At 40.8% G+C, this 17,733-nt stretch overlaps 2 protein-coding genes across 9 annotated transcripts in view; one reads left to right on the top strand and one right to left on the bottom strand.

The window, feature by feature from the left end:
• The window catches only part of Rint1 (RAD50 interactor 1), a 33,661-nt gene extending 31,478 nt beyond the window's left edge, over positions 1 to 2,183 (bottom strand). For 2 of the 7 annotated variants that reach the window (XM_058585510.1, XM_058585511.1), the window contains exons 1-2: positions 1,992 to 2,183; positions 1,309 to 1,354 (exon numbers count right to left, since the gene is read on the bottom strand). In XM_058585510.1, coding sequence (XP_058441493.1) covers positions 1,309 to 1,354; positions 1,992 to 2,018 — 73 coding nt within the window. In that variant the 5' untranslated portion in view covers positions 2,019 to 2,183. Of the gene's footprint in view, positions 1 to 1,308; positions 1,355 to 1,976 lie in introns of all 7 variants that reach the window. The other 5 variants (XM_058585508.1, XM_058585509.1, XM_046464194.2 and 2 more) reach the window with 3 other exon arrangements.
• A 7,332-nt stretch (positions 2,184 to 9,515) lies between these two features.
• The window catches only part of Pus7 (pseudouridine synthase 7), a 49,347-nt gene continuing 41,129 nt past the window's right edge, over positions 9,516 to 17,733 (top strand). The window contains exons 1-4 of one of the 2 annotated variants that reach the window (XM_046464211.2): positions 9,516 to 9,728; positions 15,005 to 15,437; positions 17,043 to 17,127; positions 17,249 to 17,350. In XM_046464211.2, the coding sequence (XP_046320167.1) occupies positions 9,602 to 9,728; positions 15,005 to 15,437; positions 17,043 to 17,127; positions 17,249 to 17,350 (747 nt within the window). In that variant the 5' untranslated portion in view covers positions 9,516 to 9,601. The remainder of the gene's footprint in view (positions 9,729 to 15,004; positions 15,438 to 17,042; positions 17,128 to 17,248; positions 17,351 to 17,733) is intronic. The other variant, XM_046464210.2, reaches the window with a different exon arrangement.

Here is a 17,733-nt window from a genome sequence, read left to right as displayed (position 1 = left end):
CTGACAAAAAAAATTTAGAGGCGGAAAAGTTTATTTTGGGTTCACAGTTTCATAGGTTCTGTCCATGGTTGGCCAACTCCATTGCTTTGACCCTGAGGTAATGAAGAATACCATGGCAGAAGGGTATGGCAGAGGAAGACTATCAATTCATGATAGCTAGGAAGCAGAGTGCAAGAGGAGCCAGGAACAGATATAGTCCAAGGGCATATCTCCAGTGACCTACTTCCTCCAGCCATGTCCTACCTGCCTTCAGTTACCACCCAAAAGTCCATTCAAAGTATTAATCCAAGTGGATCAATCCACTGATAAGGTTACAATTCTCATAATCTAACCATTTCACCTCTGAACATTCCTGCATTGCCTAACATGAGCTTTTCAAGGGACCCCTTATATCTAAACCGTAACAGAAGGGTTTAACTAAAAGTTATGGTGCACCCTCATATCCTTCAAGGAAAAGGAATTAAGCTGTAGCAGCCATGACTATCAAGAGTTATGACCTGGGGCTGGGATTGTTGCTCAGTGGTATCAATCCCTGATTCCCATAAAAGAGCTATTATATGCTCTACTCCACGCCTCAAAAGAAAAATTCACTTCAAAAGCCCCTGAAGAGTCCTTGATTTCCAATAACCTGCCATACTTAGGTTGCTGTATCTTACAGAGTTAATTCTACGTTAACTTAAAAAAAAAAAAAATCACATTAAAGTAAAATGACAAATGTCAACATTCCTGGCATATGTTCTTATCCTAGGTATGAAATGTAGGCACCAACTTTTCCCCCTTCCCTGACCAGTCCAAGATCCAGAACTCAAATTATCCATTGTGCTCTTCCCAAAGCAAATTTTAATTGCAAATTCACTGAGGGTAAAAGTGCAACTAAATGATTATCATTTACCTCCTTTGAACCTGATTAAGGTTCAAAGTTAAGATTAAGGTTAAATGTTTCCTAGATCATTAGCTTCTCCAAACTCCTGATGCTTAAGTTGATGCATCATTAACATGACAAGCAGGTCCCAATTATTCTGAGTTGTATCTGATGGACAGACCTTGAAAGAAGCCATACCAGTTCCTGTTCTAGGTAGAGGGTCAGGAAGTGTTCTTCTCCAAAGCTTCCCACATTTAAAACCTTACACAGCAATATGTGTATAATGATAATCAGTATTTATTATTATATAAGCATATTCCACAGAAAGAAAATAGTTCATCTGAAAGATAACAGGCTAAGAACCCTTTTCTGTTGCAGACCCTGGAAGGGTGAATTTGGAAGGAATGCTGGGCAAAAAAGAGCTAAGGTATTTGGAGCCTACTTACTTTTCTCCTCGATGTTCTTCCCTTCCTCGCCACTTTCAGAGGAACACTAGAAGGAAAATAGGTGTGACAAAACAAATTAAGAATGAAGTAAGATGGAACTCATACAGGGCTCCTAAACGACACCCACTGGAAGACAGGAGTCCCAGTCTCCCTCCCTTCTAGGCCTTCTTAGGGGCCAGAGCAATCAGATATCAGTTTGAAAGATAGCTATCTCCTTGGTGCCACCACTGCCACCTTCCCAGGTCTGTGACACTTAAGACCCGAGTTACCTGCCCAGTCGCCGAGGTTACCACCCAATGATATCTGTCATCTCACCCAGACCATCAGACCCACTTCGTTGGACCTACGTCCCTTGGGGCGTCTCAACACTGAGCTCCATCTCGAGTCCTTTTTATTTTATTTTGAGACAGGGTCTCACTAAATTGCTTAGGGCCTGGCTAAGTTGCCCAGGCTGGTCTTAAACTTGTGCTCCTCTTGCCTCAGCCTCCTGGGTCAATGGGGATTACAGGCTTGCGTCACCACGGCCCGCACAACTCGGTCTTGGAAGACCCTCCGGCTCCAGCCACGGGTACCACTAATTTCTAGGGTCACCTCACCCAAACAATCTCCCCTGGGAGATCTGTACCATCTGACTGGGCCACCAGCGTCCCCTCCCAAGGTCGCCTCACCGGGGCTGCAAGCACCTCGCAGATCTCGCCGGTCGGATGCATTCTGCCTCCGCGCGAGTCCTCGGCTCCACGTGCTGCCAGCTTGGTGTGTGGAGTGCGACTCCGGCCAGCGACAGACACCAGCTCCGACGCGGTGTCCCTAGGACTACGCGCCACCTCGACTTCCTCTTGCTGTCTCTCTGGTTCCTTCCTCTAGGCCCAGAGAGGCCATGGCAGCGTAGCCCCGGGCCGCGCTGTGGCACCACCTGCTGGCCGAGGGTCGGAATGGCCGCTCAGGAAGCGGGCGCCTGCCGGTAAGGTTCTGGGCTGGGGGAAGGGGCAATCCCTCTCAGCCACTGTAAAGCCCTTTGCTTGCTGGGAGCTGCTGATAATGTAGCTTGAAGGTATGCTTCCTCCACGCCATAGATTCTGTAAATCATTTAAATTTATATCTTAGACAATATTATGTTAGAGAGTGTGAGTAAGCTTATTAACTAAGAACTTAAAAGTAAATGTAGCTTATTTGGTTCGGTTTAATAGGAGATTTTCAAAGAATTTTAGTGAAAGGAAAGCGAGGAAACGGGGCCGACGACCGGGACCAGGCAGGGATACACACGAGAGTTTATTTAGAGCTGACAAATAAAGGCCATCTCTCCATAGGAGAGAGAGGCAACACAGGTTTGGGATTCGGGACTTTTATGGGGCAGGCTCAGGGATTAGACCCCGGTGAGTCCTATTGGGCAGTGAAGGTTGAAGTCAGTGGTGAGCCTTTCTCAGAACCCCCTTAGGTGGAAAAGCGAAAATTTTCCCAAAATGCAGCTGTCACTTAAGATGGCCATCCAGATGCTAAACAAGGACCTTACAGTTAGGATCTTTAATCTTTCTTTTAAGGATGATCAGATTCCTAGGGATAACTCTCTGGTTTCCTACCTGGAGAATGAGGCTCTGGTTGTAAACGTCCTAGGAGCTGACTAGAGGAAGAGCTTTCAACACCTAACATGCAAAGTTGCCCAGTGGAGGCCCCCCATCACCTGCTGATTGCCAGGGAGGAGGAATGGGAGTTCCTAGCAGCAAGGGTTGGTAAAGGAACCCGGGATTTGATAACTTCATAAACAAACTAATATGGAAGTACTGAAAGCAAAATGAATAAAAGAAAAGAATGGAGACGGACCTCAACGGATCAACCATCCTTTATTAAGCATTGGAGGGGCATATTTTTCAGGAGAGAAAATGGCAACTGGTTACAGTAGGGGTCTGAATTTTACAGGGTTCAGTGAAACTGAATCATAGCAGAATGTGTTGGTTGGGAAGTCTGAAGAATAACAGTAGACACGGGAAATTTTGAAAATCCAGGCCCATTGCCTTCCTTCTCTCCCTAGGACCCATTATCCTTTTTTACTTCGTGGGGGTTGGTTTTCCATGTCCTTCAAGTTCATAAAGATCAAAGCAAAAGAAAAAGCAACCTTGGAGGAAACAAATTCTTCAGTGAGGAGAAAATTGAAATATATGTATTGGATATACTATGAGTTACAACTGCCAACATAAAATAAGAATAGGAGAGTATTTTATTTTATTTTTTTAAACATTATTTTTTTTTAAGAGAGAGAGTTTTTTTTTTTAATATTTACTTTTTAGTTTTCGGCGGACACAACATCTTTGTTTGAATGTGGTGCTGAGGATCAAACCGGGCTGCACGCATGCCAGGCGAGCGCGCTACCGCTTGAGCCACATCCCCAGCCCTAGGATAGTATTTTAAAAGGAGGATTCAGAGACCAATTATACACACATACACACACACACATACACATACACACACACGCACACACACATACAGAAATGAAAAGCCCAATGCCTGAAAGATAGATGGTGGGAAATATCCTGGGGGGGCGGGTGGTTGGGGGGAGCCATTGAACAAAATAATTCAAGAAAGTTACACAAAACTGAAAATCATGTGTTTCCAAATTGAAATGCACCAACTGTCTTGCACAATTCATAAAAATTGATTTATTCCATGGCTCATCCCTCTGAAATTGTAGAACATTGGGGACAAAAAGACTTTCAGAGAGAGAAACTATTCACTAACCCAACTATAATGTATAAATATAAAGCTCTAATTAAAATAAGAAGAAGAAAGAAAACTGATCATTTACAAAGAATAAAAAATCAATCCAGAAAAAAAGGTCCAATCTATAACCTCAGTTATTCAGGAGGCTGAGGCAGGAGGATGGCAAGTTCCTCAACAACTTTGTGAGACTCTATCTAAAAAAATAAGGGAATGGAGTTACAGTGATGCTGCCAGTTACCAGTGCCGAGTTTTGCTTCCTCATGTGTTGAAGTATGACATTAGAGAAGCATGCAGAGGCAAGCATATAAATCAGGGTTTATTTAAAAAGGGGTAACAGACTTCTGGGAAGAAGAAGGGGGGCCAAAGGTGGTATCCTAGTATCCCAAGAAGTGAGGGTGTTCTGCCTTTTTAATCTCCTAGGCTTCCTTTGTTCTCCTGCTCTGTTTTCCCCATCTTTCTCTTTCCTGTGTAGTGACTAGGCCCAAGAGATGTTCAGTGGGATCTCCAAAAGGTGAGAAGTAGATGAGCTGGAAGGGCCAAGGTGGAGTGATAGGGGCAGGAAGTGGGGCGTAATTAACAACTCCTTATAAGAAAGGACAATCCCTGGGACAGGTTACCTTAGCAACAGGTTAGAGCAGGGGCAGGTTATCTTGATAAGGGTAGAGGAAGGGCTCTGAAGGAAATAACATTTCTATTCCCCCATTTTCTGGATCTGACCCTTGCCTATCTGCCTGTCTAATTCTGGCTTCAATAGCACAGTAGTAAAGTGTTTGCCTAGTATGTTCAAGGCCCTAGGTTTGAACCCAGCACCACCAAAAAATAAAAAGGACTGGAGATTTAGTTCAGTGGCTAAAATTAAAAAAAAAAAAAAAAGAAGAAGAAGAATCAATATTGTTGGATTTCTCAGAGCAACAAAGAGGACCAAAGAGTAATTTCATCAAGTATCTAAAGGAAATTTATTTAAAACTAGAATGCTATATTTGATTAGTAACCCATCACTCGAGTTTGGGATTAGAATAAAGGCATATTCAGACATTCAAGATCTCAAAACTTGACCTTTCATTTACCTTTTCTTTCTCAGGAAACTACTGAAGGTTATGTTCCCCTAAAATGAGAAAGTAATCAATGAGAAAAGACATAGTGTCTTAGTCTGTTTTCTGTTTCTATAATACCACAGACTGGATATTTTATAAAGAATAAAGGTTTGGGGGCTTGGGTTGTGGCTCAGTGGGTAGAGTGCTCACCCAGTATGTGTGAGGCACTGGGTTCGATCCTCAGCACCGCATAAAAATAAAATAAAGATATTGTGTCCATCTATAACTAAAAAATATTTTTTTTAAAAAAAAGGAAGAAAGGTTTCATTCAACTCACAGTTACTGAGACTGAGCAGTCCCAGATTAAGGGGTAGCATCTGGTAAAGGACTTGCTGGTGTAGACTCTGCCAAAGTCCCAAGGCAGCACAGACCATAACATGATGGTAAAAGCAGCTCAGATCTAAGAGTCAGAACAAGATGATCTTTATTAACAGATCCATTCTTTTAAAGGCCTTCCTGGTACACCTTCTTCCCCCCCACCACCCTTTTGTGGTCCCATGGGTCAAATTCAGAGCCTCTTACATGCTAGGCAAGCTCTCTACCACTGAGTTACATCTACAGCTCTGGTCTCACCTCTTAATACCTCACAAACAGGGATTAAATGTTAACACAAGTTTTGGTTGAAACATTCAAACCATAGCACATAGATGTAGGAAACAGGGAAATGAAGTGAGATTCCCTGTCAACAAGTGTGTACTAGGCATGGATTATTGCAGGTCAGAAGGCTCCAAAAGAAGCTTCTCCAGATAGATGAAACTGATAGAATACCTCGCCTAATCAAACATCTGGAGGGGGAAATTTAAACAATCATTAAGGAATAGGGGGTTGGCTTAGTAATAAAAAATAAACCAAGAGAATATTAACTACAGCAAAAATAAAAGCCTATGCAGGAGAAAGAGAAGTAATTATAGTTTCCTACTTGCCCAAGATGAGAGTGATAGTTACGTCATTATAATGAAGTAAACACAATCTAAAGAAAGCATAATATAACTATATTGAGCAAATGGAGGGATGGGAAATATAGTGGAGACATGAGAAGGAAGGAAAACTAAGGCTTTTTTTGGCCATTATCAATAGATAATGCATAAAAGTGAAAAATTTAAAAATAGCAATACAACATGTTATATAGAGATGGAGATAAATAATCAGTTAAGAGAAGAAAAATGACTGCCTTTGAGAAGGTGGATACAGGTAAGAAGAGGGGAGGAATAAGGATACAGGTTTTGCTGTTTCATTGCAAACTTTGCAATGTGTCTATAGAATTATTTGCCTTTTAATCACAGACATGCATAAGTCTGATAAAAATTTAAAGATTAAATCAAAGGAGAAAAGACACTTCCCTGAACTCAAAATTTTGCCTCTGAAAAAAATCATAGACATGGAAACAAATAAGTTAGGATTGAGTATAAAGCTTAACAACAGAAATGTTTGTAATGACTGAGGGAGTACAGAGAAAAATTAATTGCTATCTGGGGTGTGGAAAAAGACGTCTAAGATGGACAGAATACTAGGCAATCATAGGTGGAAAGAAGATATATGATAGGCACTTAGGAATGCATATACTGCTGGTGTAGAGTTAGAAGCAAGATACTCAATATCGTATATAATATAAATGAAGTTTTAAAGTAGAGAACATTTGACTGTTAAATGACCAGTAAAGTGTGTTAGAGTAGGGGAGAGGCTTTGAATGCTTCTGAGTTATTTTAACAATAAAAGCCAATGGAGTCATCCATTTTGGAAAACAGAAAATTAAAGATGCACATTTCACCTGGACCCTATGTAAGGCAGGTTTGACTAACATGCAAACAATTTTTAAGTTTTAACCATGGACCCAGCCAATAGCCAAAGAAATGTGAAAGGTCTTTCCCCTAAACACATTTGTGAAGAGTTTGCACACAATCTCAGAAATTTTTAGAAAAATTTCATGTTTTTAGATCAGTTTTAGTTTATAGCACAATTGATAATTAGTTTCAGAGATTTCCCATATATCTCCTTCCCTGACACATGCATAGCTTCCTCCACCATCCACAGCCCTCACCAAAGTGGTACCTTTGTTACAATTGATAAGTTTACATTAATACATAATTATCACCCAAAGTCCATAGTTCACATTAGGGTCCACTTGGTGTTGTAGGTTCTATGAGTTCTAACAAATGTACAATGACATATATCCACCATTATGTTATGATAGAGTGTTTTCATTATCCTAAAAATTCTCTGTGTTCAGGTACAGCGGTGCATGCCTGTAATTCCAGAAACTGGAAAGGCTAGTTCAAGGCTAGCCTCAGCAAAAATCGAGGTTCTAAGCAACTCAGTGAGACCCTGTCTCTAAATGAAATACAAAATAGGGCTAAGAATATGGCTCAGTGATCAAGTACCCCTGAGTTCAATCCCTGATACCCAAACAAAACAAAACAAAAATTCTCTGTGTTCTGCATGTTCATGCATCCTAAACTAGGCAAACACTTTTTTTTTTTTTGAATTACTGACTCCATAGTTTTCTTTCTTAGAATGTCCTATGGTTGGAATCATGCAGTATGTGGCCTCTTCAGATTGGTTTCTTTCAATTAGTCCTATGCATAGGTGGTTCCTCCATGTCTTTTCATGATTTGCTAGCTTTTTTTTTAAGTGGTATGGGGTGGATACCTGGTTTGAACTCAGGGGCACTTAACACTGAGCCACATCCTCAACCATTTTTTGTATTTTATTTAGACAGAGTCTCACTGAGTTGCTTAGAGCTTTGCTCTTGCTGAGGCTGCCTTTGAACTCATGATCCTCCTTCCTCGGCCTCCTGAGCTGCTGGGATTACAGGCAGACACCATTGGCCTGGCTTATTTAATTTTATATTTTTTAAACATTTTTTTTTGACGTTGATGGACCTTTATTTTATTCATTTATTTATATGCGGTGCTGATAATAGAACCCAGAACTCACACGTGCTAGGCAAGTGCTCTACCAATGAGCCATGACCCCAGCCCCTCATTTATTTTTTAAAAAATTTTAAAAAAATTTTTGTTATGTTTATTTATTTTTATGTGGTGCTGAGGATCAAACCCAGTGCCTCATGTGTGTGAAGCAAGTGCTCTACCACTGAGCTACAACCCAGCCACATTTAATTTTTAAAAATATTTTTTTAGTTGTCAATGGAACTTTATTTTATTTACTGATACGTGGTGCTGAAACTCGAACCCAGAGCCTCACACATGATGGCAAGTGCTCTGCCACTGAGCCACAATTCCAGCCCCCCTCATTTATTTATTTATTTATTTGGTACCAGGGATTGAACTCAAGGGCACTCGACCACTGAGCCACATCCCCAGCTCTACTTTTGTTTTTTATTAGAGACAGGGTCTCACTGAGTTGCTTAGAGCTTCGCTAAATTTCTGAGGTTGGCTTTGAACTCGCAATCCTCCTGCCTCCGCCTCCCAAGCCGCTGGGATTACAGGCGAGCGCCAGCGCGTTCGGCTCGTTTATTTTTTATTTCTTTTTAATATTTTAGTTTTTATTTATAGTTGGACACACTACCTTTATTTTATTTATTTATTTTTATGTGGTGCTGAGGATCAAACCCAGGACAAGCGCTCCTCCGCTGAGCCACAACCCCGGCCTTCATTTATTCTTAATACTAAATAATATTCCACGGTCTGTATACACCACAGTTTATCCATTCACCTAATGAAGAATATCTTGGTTCCAGGTTTTGGCAATTATGAATATCCGCGTGCAGATTTTTGTGTGCCTAAGTGTCCAACTCCTTTGGGTAAGTAACCAGAAGAAAAATTACTGGTAACAACATATTTAGTTTTGCAAGAAACTGTCAAACTGTCTTCCAGAGTGGCAGAAACATCAGCAATGAGTGAGATTTCCTGTTGCTCCCACAACCTCACCAACACTTGCTGCTTACAAGTCAAAACAATGAGTTATCGCTACACAATGATAAAGCGCCCCTGGATTCAATCCGCAGTATCAAAAAATAAAAATAAACAGAAGCATAAACTAGCTACCATCAGATTTCTTGAAGAGGATCCTATGGGAAGCAGTCAGGGTAAAAAGTGGGGAAATGGTCCTCTTGGATCCGCAACATTCGAGGGACCCATAGAACAAAGAGTACCTAAAGTGAAATCCCTAACAATGAATAAGGCAAACTCTATTTTAGACGTCCTAAAGATCTAATGTGCTCTTTGGTGCATTATAAAAGCCCCTTTTTTGCTCCGGCGCCACACCCGCGTACCAAGCAGGAGAGACTCAGCGGGTAAAAGGGCTGAGAGTTGGCCGCCGGGCGCGCGCGAGTTCTCTCGCCTGCGCCGCCAGCCCCGGGTGGGCGGGGCCTCGGGTGGGCGGGGCCTCCCCGAGGAGGGGCGGGGCTCGGGCTCCAACCCGGGGGAGGGGCCGGCGGGCCGCGGAGCGACGCTGCGCCGCGGGTGTGCGAGCCCGGCCTCCTGCGAATCCTCCCGCGCGCCTCCTACCCGGCGCGGACCTCGCTGCACATGCTGATCTGCCCTTGCCACCGCCTTCTCCAAGTGACCCTCGCAGCCGCCGCCCTCCTGCGCCAGAAGAGGAGCGCCGGCCTCGTCTCCTCTCGGCCCTCTCCGCGCCCGCGCTCCCAGGCTCCGGGTAAGTGCGCGGCCTTCCCGCCTGGGCTCAGCGGCCAGCCCTCGGCCCGGCACCGCGACCTCGCCTGGAGAGGCAGTGCGGGCTGAGAAGGCGGCCCGCCGTGTTCTCAGCTCGCAGCGCCTGCATTAAAGGGCGAGCTCGCGGGAGCGCGGCTGGAGCCCAGCGGGTTCTGCGCTCCGGCCCACGGGCGCTGCTCCCGACCGCCGGCCTCTTGCTTCCAGCGGCCCCTCCAGTTGTCTGGGCGCCGCGCGCGCTCTCCTTCCTCCCGCCGTGGCTCAGTTCGCCTGAGGGTCCTCTTCCCACTCCTCCCCTTTCTTTGCCTTTCCCAGAACACTCCCAAAACTGTTCTTCCTCCGATGGGAAAACCTGCCTTTTCGCGAAAGCCGGCACAGCTCCTCACATCGCCTGGCCAAGCTTCTACAGGTCCAGCCCACGTGCTTTCGTCCCTGTATTCACACCTCAGCGTGGTTTTAAGCCCACTAAATGCCGGGCAGGCATTCGGGGATTACTCGATCTGTCTGCATTTCCCGAGCAGGGTCGGGTTAGGAGTGTTTTCTCCAGCCCCCTGCTCAGCGTTTGTTCAGTGAGTGGAGGGAAGTGCTGTCATGCAGACTGAAACTCAGCCCAGAGTCCTTACCGCCAGTCCTGCACTGAGGGGTTCAAAAGTACATCGTCATTGCCAAAAAGAAGGGCTGGAGGGAGCTTAGTTTTTCAACTATCTGGCCACTTTTTTTTTTCCATTCCGAAAACACAGGGTTACTGAGATCCTCTGTATTCGTGTGTGAAATAGTATGCCCCACTGCCGGGAGGCCGGAGGGGGGAGTGTCTTGACTATTGAGGGATCTCTCAAAAAATCACACTGAACACCAGTATAGAAAAGGGATGGGTGGTCATTCATGTTCAGTCATTAGAAAATAGTCAAACGTCTGAATTAGTTAATTTTTAAAAAATATTTATTTTTTAGTTTTAGGTGGACACAATATCTTTATTTTACATTTATGTGGTGCTGAGGATCGAACCCAGTGCCTCATGCATGCTAGGCGAGTACTCTACCACTGAGCTACAACCCCAGCCCTGAATTAGTTAATTTTTAAAAAGAATTCTTTCAGTTGTAGATGGACACTATACCCTTATTTATTTTTCTTTATGTGGTGCTGAGGACCGAACCCAGTGACTCACACTTGCTAGGTGAGCTCTCTACCACTGAGCCATAATCCCAGCCCCTGAATTAATTAATCTTTGAACAAGTCTTTTTAAACAAACTTTTTTATTTGTTGTAATTAGTTATACATGACAGTAGAATACACTTTGATACATCATATATAAATGGAGTATAATTTCTCATTCTTCTGGTTGTACATGATTGTAGAATCCCACCGGTCATATAGTTATATATGTACATAGGGTAATAATGTCTGATTCATTCTATTATCCTTCCTACTCCCACACTCTCTCCCCTTTCTTCACTCCCCTCTTCTTAATTTAAAGTAACTATTCTTCCCTAGTTCCTTCCATTATGAAATACCATCCGCATATCAAAGAAAACATGTGGCCCTTGGTTTTTTGGGATTGGCTTTTTAAACATTTTTCCATTTCTGGGGATTGAACCCCAGAGCCTTGTACTCTACCATTGAGCTACATCCCTAGTCCTGTTTTTAAATTTTATTTTGAGACAGGATCTCCCTAAGTTACCCAGGGGGGCTTTAAATGTGCCATCCTCCTGCCTCAGCCTCCCAAGTGTCTGATGTTACTGACCACTGCAACCAATCAAGCCTGAACACATCTTTTTTTAAATGATGGGACTATATGGTATTAATGAAACTCAGCTTTTCCCCCAAGGAGGAAAGAACTAACAGTCCTGCTTGTATTTCCTGTACCTAAGTTTGCTCCTGCCCCAGGTCCTTAACAGATATTGACTCAGCTGCCTAAAACCCTCACAAAAATCTTTTCATGTCTACTTTTTCTTTCAAGTCCTTTACCCAAAGTTTACCCTCTTAGACTTCACCAAAGACCACCCCTTTTAGTCTCAGTCCCTATGCTCTGCTTTTTTTTTTTTTAATTTGTGACTTGTTTGTTCTTTTTAAAAAAATTTTTTTAGTTGTTGATTGATCTTTATTATTTATTTATATGCAGTGCTGAGAATCGAACCCAGTACTTCACACATGCTAGGCAAGTGCTCTACCACTGAGCTACAACCCCAGCCCTGTGGCTTGTTTGTTCTGAGATTAATTTTTATTTTATAATTTAATGTCCTCAAAGGCAAGGGCAGGAAACTTTTTTGTTTTTCTCAAGTGCCTACCATAGTACATCCTATACATTAGAATGTACTCAATAAATTATCAGTAGAATAAATACTTTTGGTAGACTTAACAATTTTGCATATTAAGATGTAGTATATGCACTGTCTTAAAGTGTTCCTCCTTGTAAAATCTAGAAAGACAATTTGCAGGGGCTAGAGGATAGGTGCATTTAAAAAATGGAAGTTGTGAGGATTTTGAAATAGGATTCAGACTTGTATAACTCTTTTTCAGATGTTCACTTTGGAAGAAATAATGTTAAGGTACTTTTGTCAGTGTTGTATTAAAAATTGGAAAATGCTGAACTTGATTTTTTTTTCAAATATTTATTTTTTAGTTGTAGTTGGACACAATACCTTTATTTTATTTATTTTTTTATGTGGTGCTGAGGATCGAACCCAGGGCCCTGCAGGTGCTAGTAGAGCACTCTACCACCGAGCCACAATCCCAGCCCTGAACTTGATTTTTGATGTAGAAGATGTTGAAAATTTAATTGGTGAATCTAATATTTGGATGGATTTTTTAAATTAAAATACTGGTAAAATTATAATACTTATATTTGGGGGGAGGGGGTTACTGGAGATTGAACCCAGAGGCACTTTACCACTAAGCAACATCCCAAGCCATTTTTATTTTTTATTTAAAGACAGGGTCTTACTAAATTGCTTGGGGCTTTGCTAAGTTGCTGAGGCTGGCCTCAAACTTGTGATCCTCTGCTTCAGCCCCCCAAACTGCTGGTATTACAGTTATGTACCACTGTACCCACAAAATTGCAATACTTACATTCTCATTTGGCTCATTTACAGTACAAAGAGAAACATTTTAGAATTTTCTCTTTTTTTTAATATTTATTTTTTAATTGTAGTTGGACACAACACAATGCCTTTATTTTCATGTGGCGCTGAGGATCGAACCGTGGGCCTCACCGCCTCTACCGCTAAGCCATACTCCCAGTCCCCATTTTAGAATTTTCTGGAAAAAAAAATGTGTAAAACTTTAATTCATGGGAAAGTATCAGTGGATCAGCATCTTCCTGGTTGTAGTATCAGTCTTCTGTAGAGATTTTATTAAGAGTTTAAGATATTATTATGCCACATATGGTGGTATACCCCTGTAATCCCTGCTACTTGTGGGTCTGAGAGACAGGATTAGAACTTCAAGACCAGCCTGGGCAACTTGATAAGAACTTATTCCAAAATAAAAAGGACTGGGGATATAGCTCAGTGTAGAGAGCTTGCCATAGAACCAGGATTTAACCCCTAAGGGGGGGAATATTATAAAGCCCCCCTCTTTGTTTTTTAAGTCAATCACTTTACATCTGCAAGGTTGAAAATCTTGTGATTTTTCCTGAGTGCAACTGATTGATTTCCTTAGGCCTCTTACCTTGGTAGAGTCAGAGTTCAGTATTTCTGGTTGAATTCTTTTGGGTCTCTTCCATGTTCACAAGATCACCTCTCTCCTCCCTGATTCCCCCCTAATTTAAAAATTTATCCCATTTTTTTTTTCATTTATAATAGTTTCTGCTTATGAAAATGACATTCATTTGAGTTCTTCTAATCCAGAAGTTTGCACAACTGTTCTAGAAAATATGTTCTCATTTTCTAGGACCATAATTGAATTTAGCAAAACAGATATTAAATGATTTATAATCATTGATGCTATATACTTTTTTGGGGGGAGGTACTAGGGATTGAACTCAGGGGCACTCAACCACTGAGCCACATCCCCAACCCAATTTTGTATTTTATTAGACAGGGTCTCACTGAATTGCTTAGCGTCTCACATTTGCTGAGACTGACTTTGAACTCGTGATCCTCCTGTCTCAGCCTCCCGAGCTGCTGAGATTACAGGCATGCACCACCCTGCTGACTCCCACACCTTTACCATTCTTAAGTGTACAGTTCAATAGTGTTAATATGTTCACATTATTTTCCGATTGATATCTAGAACTCTTTTTATCTTGTGAAATAAAACTCTTTACCCATTTATACAACTATAGCCCATTTCCCTTATTATTAAATGTGGTATGGCATGAATAGGCTTTCATCAATATATGCATTTTTATATTGTATTAATACACTATTTCATCAGTTTTTGAAAGGATAATACATGTGTTTGAAACAATTGAAATAAAATGCCACAGTGGTATTCAGTAAAAGCAGCAAGTTTCACACTATTGTCCCCATCTAACTAGATTCTGTCCCAGGAGTAATCACCTTCCCCAGTTTCTAGTCATTTGTTCACTTATTGTTTAATTTATGTACCCAGGCTTCACTGTTCTTCATTTTTTGTTAATATAAAAGCACTGAAATGAGAATTTGTATGGCTAAAACTTTAAGCACTTTCTTAATTATTTTAAGATAAATCCTTCAGGGGTTGAGGTTATAGCTCAGCAATAGAGTGTTTGCCTAAGTATGTGTGAGGCACTGAGTTCAATTCCCAGCACCACATACAAATAAATAACAAAAATAAAGTCTATTAACAAATAAATATTTTTTTAAAAAGGTCATCAATAACTAAAACAATATATTTAAAAAAGATAAATTTTGCAAAGAACTATTTTAGTTCAGGCATTGTGGTATACACTTGATCCTTGTTACTTGGGAGGCTGAGGCAGGGAGCAAAACTAGCCTAGAAAACTGTCTCAAAGTAAAAAATAAAAAAGGTGGGACTGTAGCACAGTGATTGAATGTTTGCCTGGCATGCGTGAGGCCCTGCATTCAATTCCCAGTACTGCCAAAAAAAAAAAATATTTTTTTTTCTGGATCACATATATATTTTTAAGGTTTTTGATGCACACAGTCAGACTCTGCATAGAAGTAATGTGTTTGTTTTCTATTTCTCCAAAAATATATGCCAACATCAAGAAAAATTATTTTAATAAATGAGTTTTTAGATCTTGTGAACAAAGTTGACTGCCTGTATGCTGAAATAACTATAGGTGATTGTTAATTTCTACTCTTTTCTCCTTCCTGAAAGGTTCTCTTAAATGTTTTCTTGGAGTCTTAAAGATGGAAATGACAGAAATGACTGGCATGTCTCTGAAACGTGGGTGCCTTGCTATGGAAGATGATGACAGTGCGGCCCCAGCTGAAGAGACAAAAAAACAGAAGGTCTCTGAATGCTGTCTGACCAAAAGACAAGATGGGCTGCAGAATGACTGCTTACCCAATAGAGAAAATGTGCCTGGGCCACCAGAACCTGTAAGTGCCAAGAGAGGCAAAATGACTTCTGATGATCAGTTGGAAGAAGAGGAAGAAGAGGAGGAAGATGGCCTTTCAGAGGAGGGGGAGGAGGAAGAGGAAGCAGAGAGTTTTGCAGACATGATGAAACATGGACTTACTGAACTTGATGTAGGCATCACCAAGTTTGTAAGTTCTCATCAAGGATTCTCAGGAATTTTAAAAGAAAGGTATGGTTAGTTTATGTATAGTTATTTTTAATTTATTTCTTTAGAAAGAAGTGAATAATATATATGATCTTCCACTTAGCTTTCTGACCCCAAAGATTATTTATGCTTATGGTCAAAAAAAGAATAGAATGAAGGAGAGCTTCCTAAATGAGTAAATAGTCTTGAATTTTCTAATATTTAAAATATTAATATTTAAATAGAAATCTTGGTGTATTCTTATCAAAGGAAGATCCTTCCCAGAATTCTTGGAATAAAGATAAGTAATTCCCCCAGTGATATGCACTTTTAAATCAGTGGATAGATACTGTTCACTTTGTTAAATTGTTTTAAAAGATTTCATGTTTTCCCTTGAATTTGATTTATAATCTTAAAACACTTTCACCTGAATATACCACATCTGCGTAGAAAGAAGGCAGTCTTGGGGCTGGTGATATGGCTCAAGTAGTAGTGCACTCGCCTGGCATGCGTGAGGCACTAGGTTCGATCCTCAGCACCACATAAAAATAAAATAAAGATATTGTGTCCACCTAAAGCTAAAAAATAAATATAACAAAAAAAGAAAGAAAGAAAGCAGTCTTTGGAAGCAGATGGATCTGGTTGTGAATCTACTTCAGCCATTTAATAGATACTTAACTCCTCTAACCTCATTATCCTCCAAAAAACAGATCATGATTCCATGGAGTTGTTGAGAGGATCATAAATAAGAGATGTAAGATATTTAACATAAGAGATAATGTTGGGTGGCTTACCAGTAAACTTATTGACTTTTACTTTTTGGGGTAAGGGTCCCGGGTTGAACCCAGGGGTGCTTAACCACTGAGCCACATCCCCACCCCTTTTTTTGTATTTTAGAGACAGGGTCTCGCTGAGTTACTTAGGGATATGCTAAGTTGCTGAGGCAAGCTTGGAATTCGAAATCCTCCTGCCTCAGCCTTAGAGGCATGTGCCACTGCCCAGGTGACTTACTGACTTCTGATTTAATTAACCATTCATTTTATTTTATGATTCGGTTAAGTATGATCTGTCTGTAAAATCACAGGTTAACATTAATAAGCTTTTGTTTATATGTTTCTCAGTATTTTGCTCTGGAAGAATATTCTAGAAGCTTCTGATAAAACCTAAGGCACCATGTGATTTAACATTCAGTATCCCAGCAACTCAATGCTGAAGCAGGAGGATCACAAGTTTGAGGCTAGCCCAGGCAATTTATTGAGACTGTGTCTCAAAATTTAAAAAGATTGGGGGTATAACTCAGAGGCAAAGCCCCGCCCTGAGTTTAATTCCCAGACTACAAAAAAAAAAATCCCCCAAATTTCAAAACTTCCTATAACTTTACACTAAAGTTTTGTTTTTTGTTTTTGTTTTGTAGTTGTAGGTAGACACAATATCATTATTTTATTTGTTCATTTTCATGTGGTGCCGCGGATTGAATCTAGTGCCTCACATGCTAGGCTGCACTCTACCACTAAGCCACAACTCCAGCCCCTGAATTTTTTTTTTTAAACCCTTTTACACAATAGTAAGACTTGCTGTTTATAAAATTTATTCTAAAATTGTAAGAACTAAAATGTTAAATCTTTGAAAATTTGTGTTATCTTTTATCAGATACTCCGACTTTGTTGTTCATGAAATTGGAAAAGATGGACAGATCAGCCATTTGGATGACTTGTCTGTTCCGGTGGATGATGAGGTAGATGTAGCTCTCTAGCAACAGTCACCTTCTATACTAAAATAGAATTTGCTAGAGATCGTAGATATTGTGTCTTTGAATTCTGTTATGATTCATTGTGAATTCTGTGGTTCTTTTATAGGATCCTTCAGAAGATGTATTTACAGTTTTGACAGCTGAAGAAAAGCAGCAACTGGAAGAGCTCCAGCTTTTTAAAAATAAGGAAACCAGTGTTGCCATTGAGGTAAGTAGTACAGAAACACTTGCAAAGGTTATAAGGGTTTTTGGTTGCTTCAATATTTGCGGTAGATATTAATAAGCATCAATTGAAAAACAATACAATGTTTAAAAATGAGTGACCTTGCCCTGTTTCATGTAAAAGGGCATTTATACTAATAAATAGTTTTTCAGGGTTAAATTATGCTATAAACTATAGCAAAAAAAAGAAAGTTATCTTTTTGTTAAAAAAAAAATATGAACACAAATCAACAAAGAAATCTATTACTTAGAACCAGAAAATGACAGCTATATTGCTGCAACAGGGCTTCTCACCCACCCCCGTGGTGGCTCTAGCTTCAGCAGCTTCTTGGTCTCCAAATGGGGAGGGAGTAACTGGGTGAAGGAGGT

This window comes from Marmota monax, unplaced genomic scaffold (assembly GCF_021218885.2).
Source record: "Marmota monax isolate L192 unplaced genomic scaffold, Marmota_monax_Labrador192_F-V1.1 WCK01_AAM20220418_F8-fsc00065, whole genome shotgun sequence".
NCBI lineage: Eukaryota > Metazoa > Chordata > Mammalia > Rodentia > Sciuridae > Marmota > Marmota monax.
This window is presented reverse-complemented; position numbering and strand designations above follow the sequence as displayed.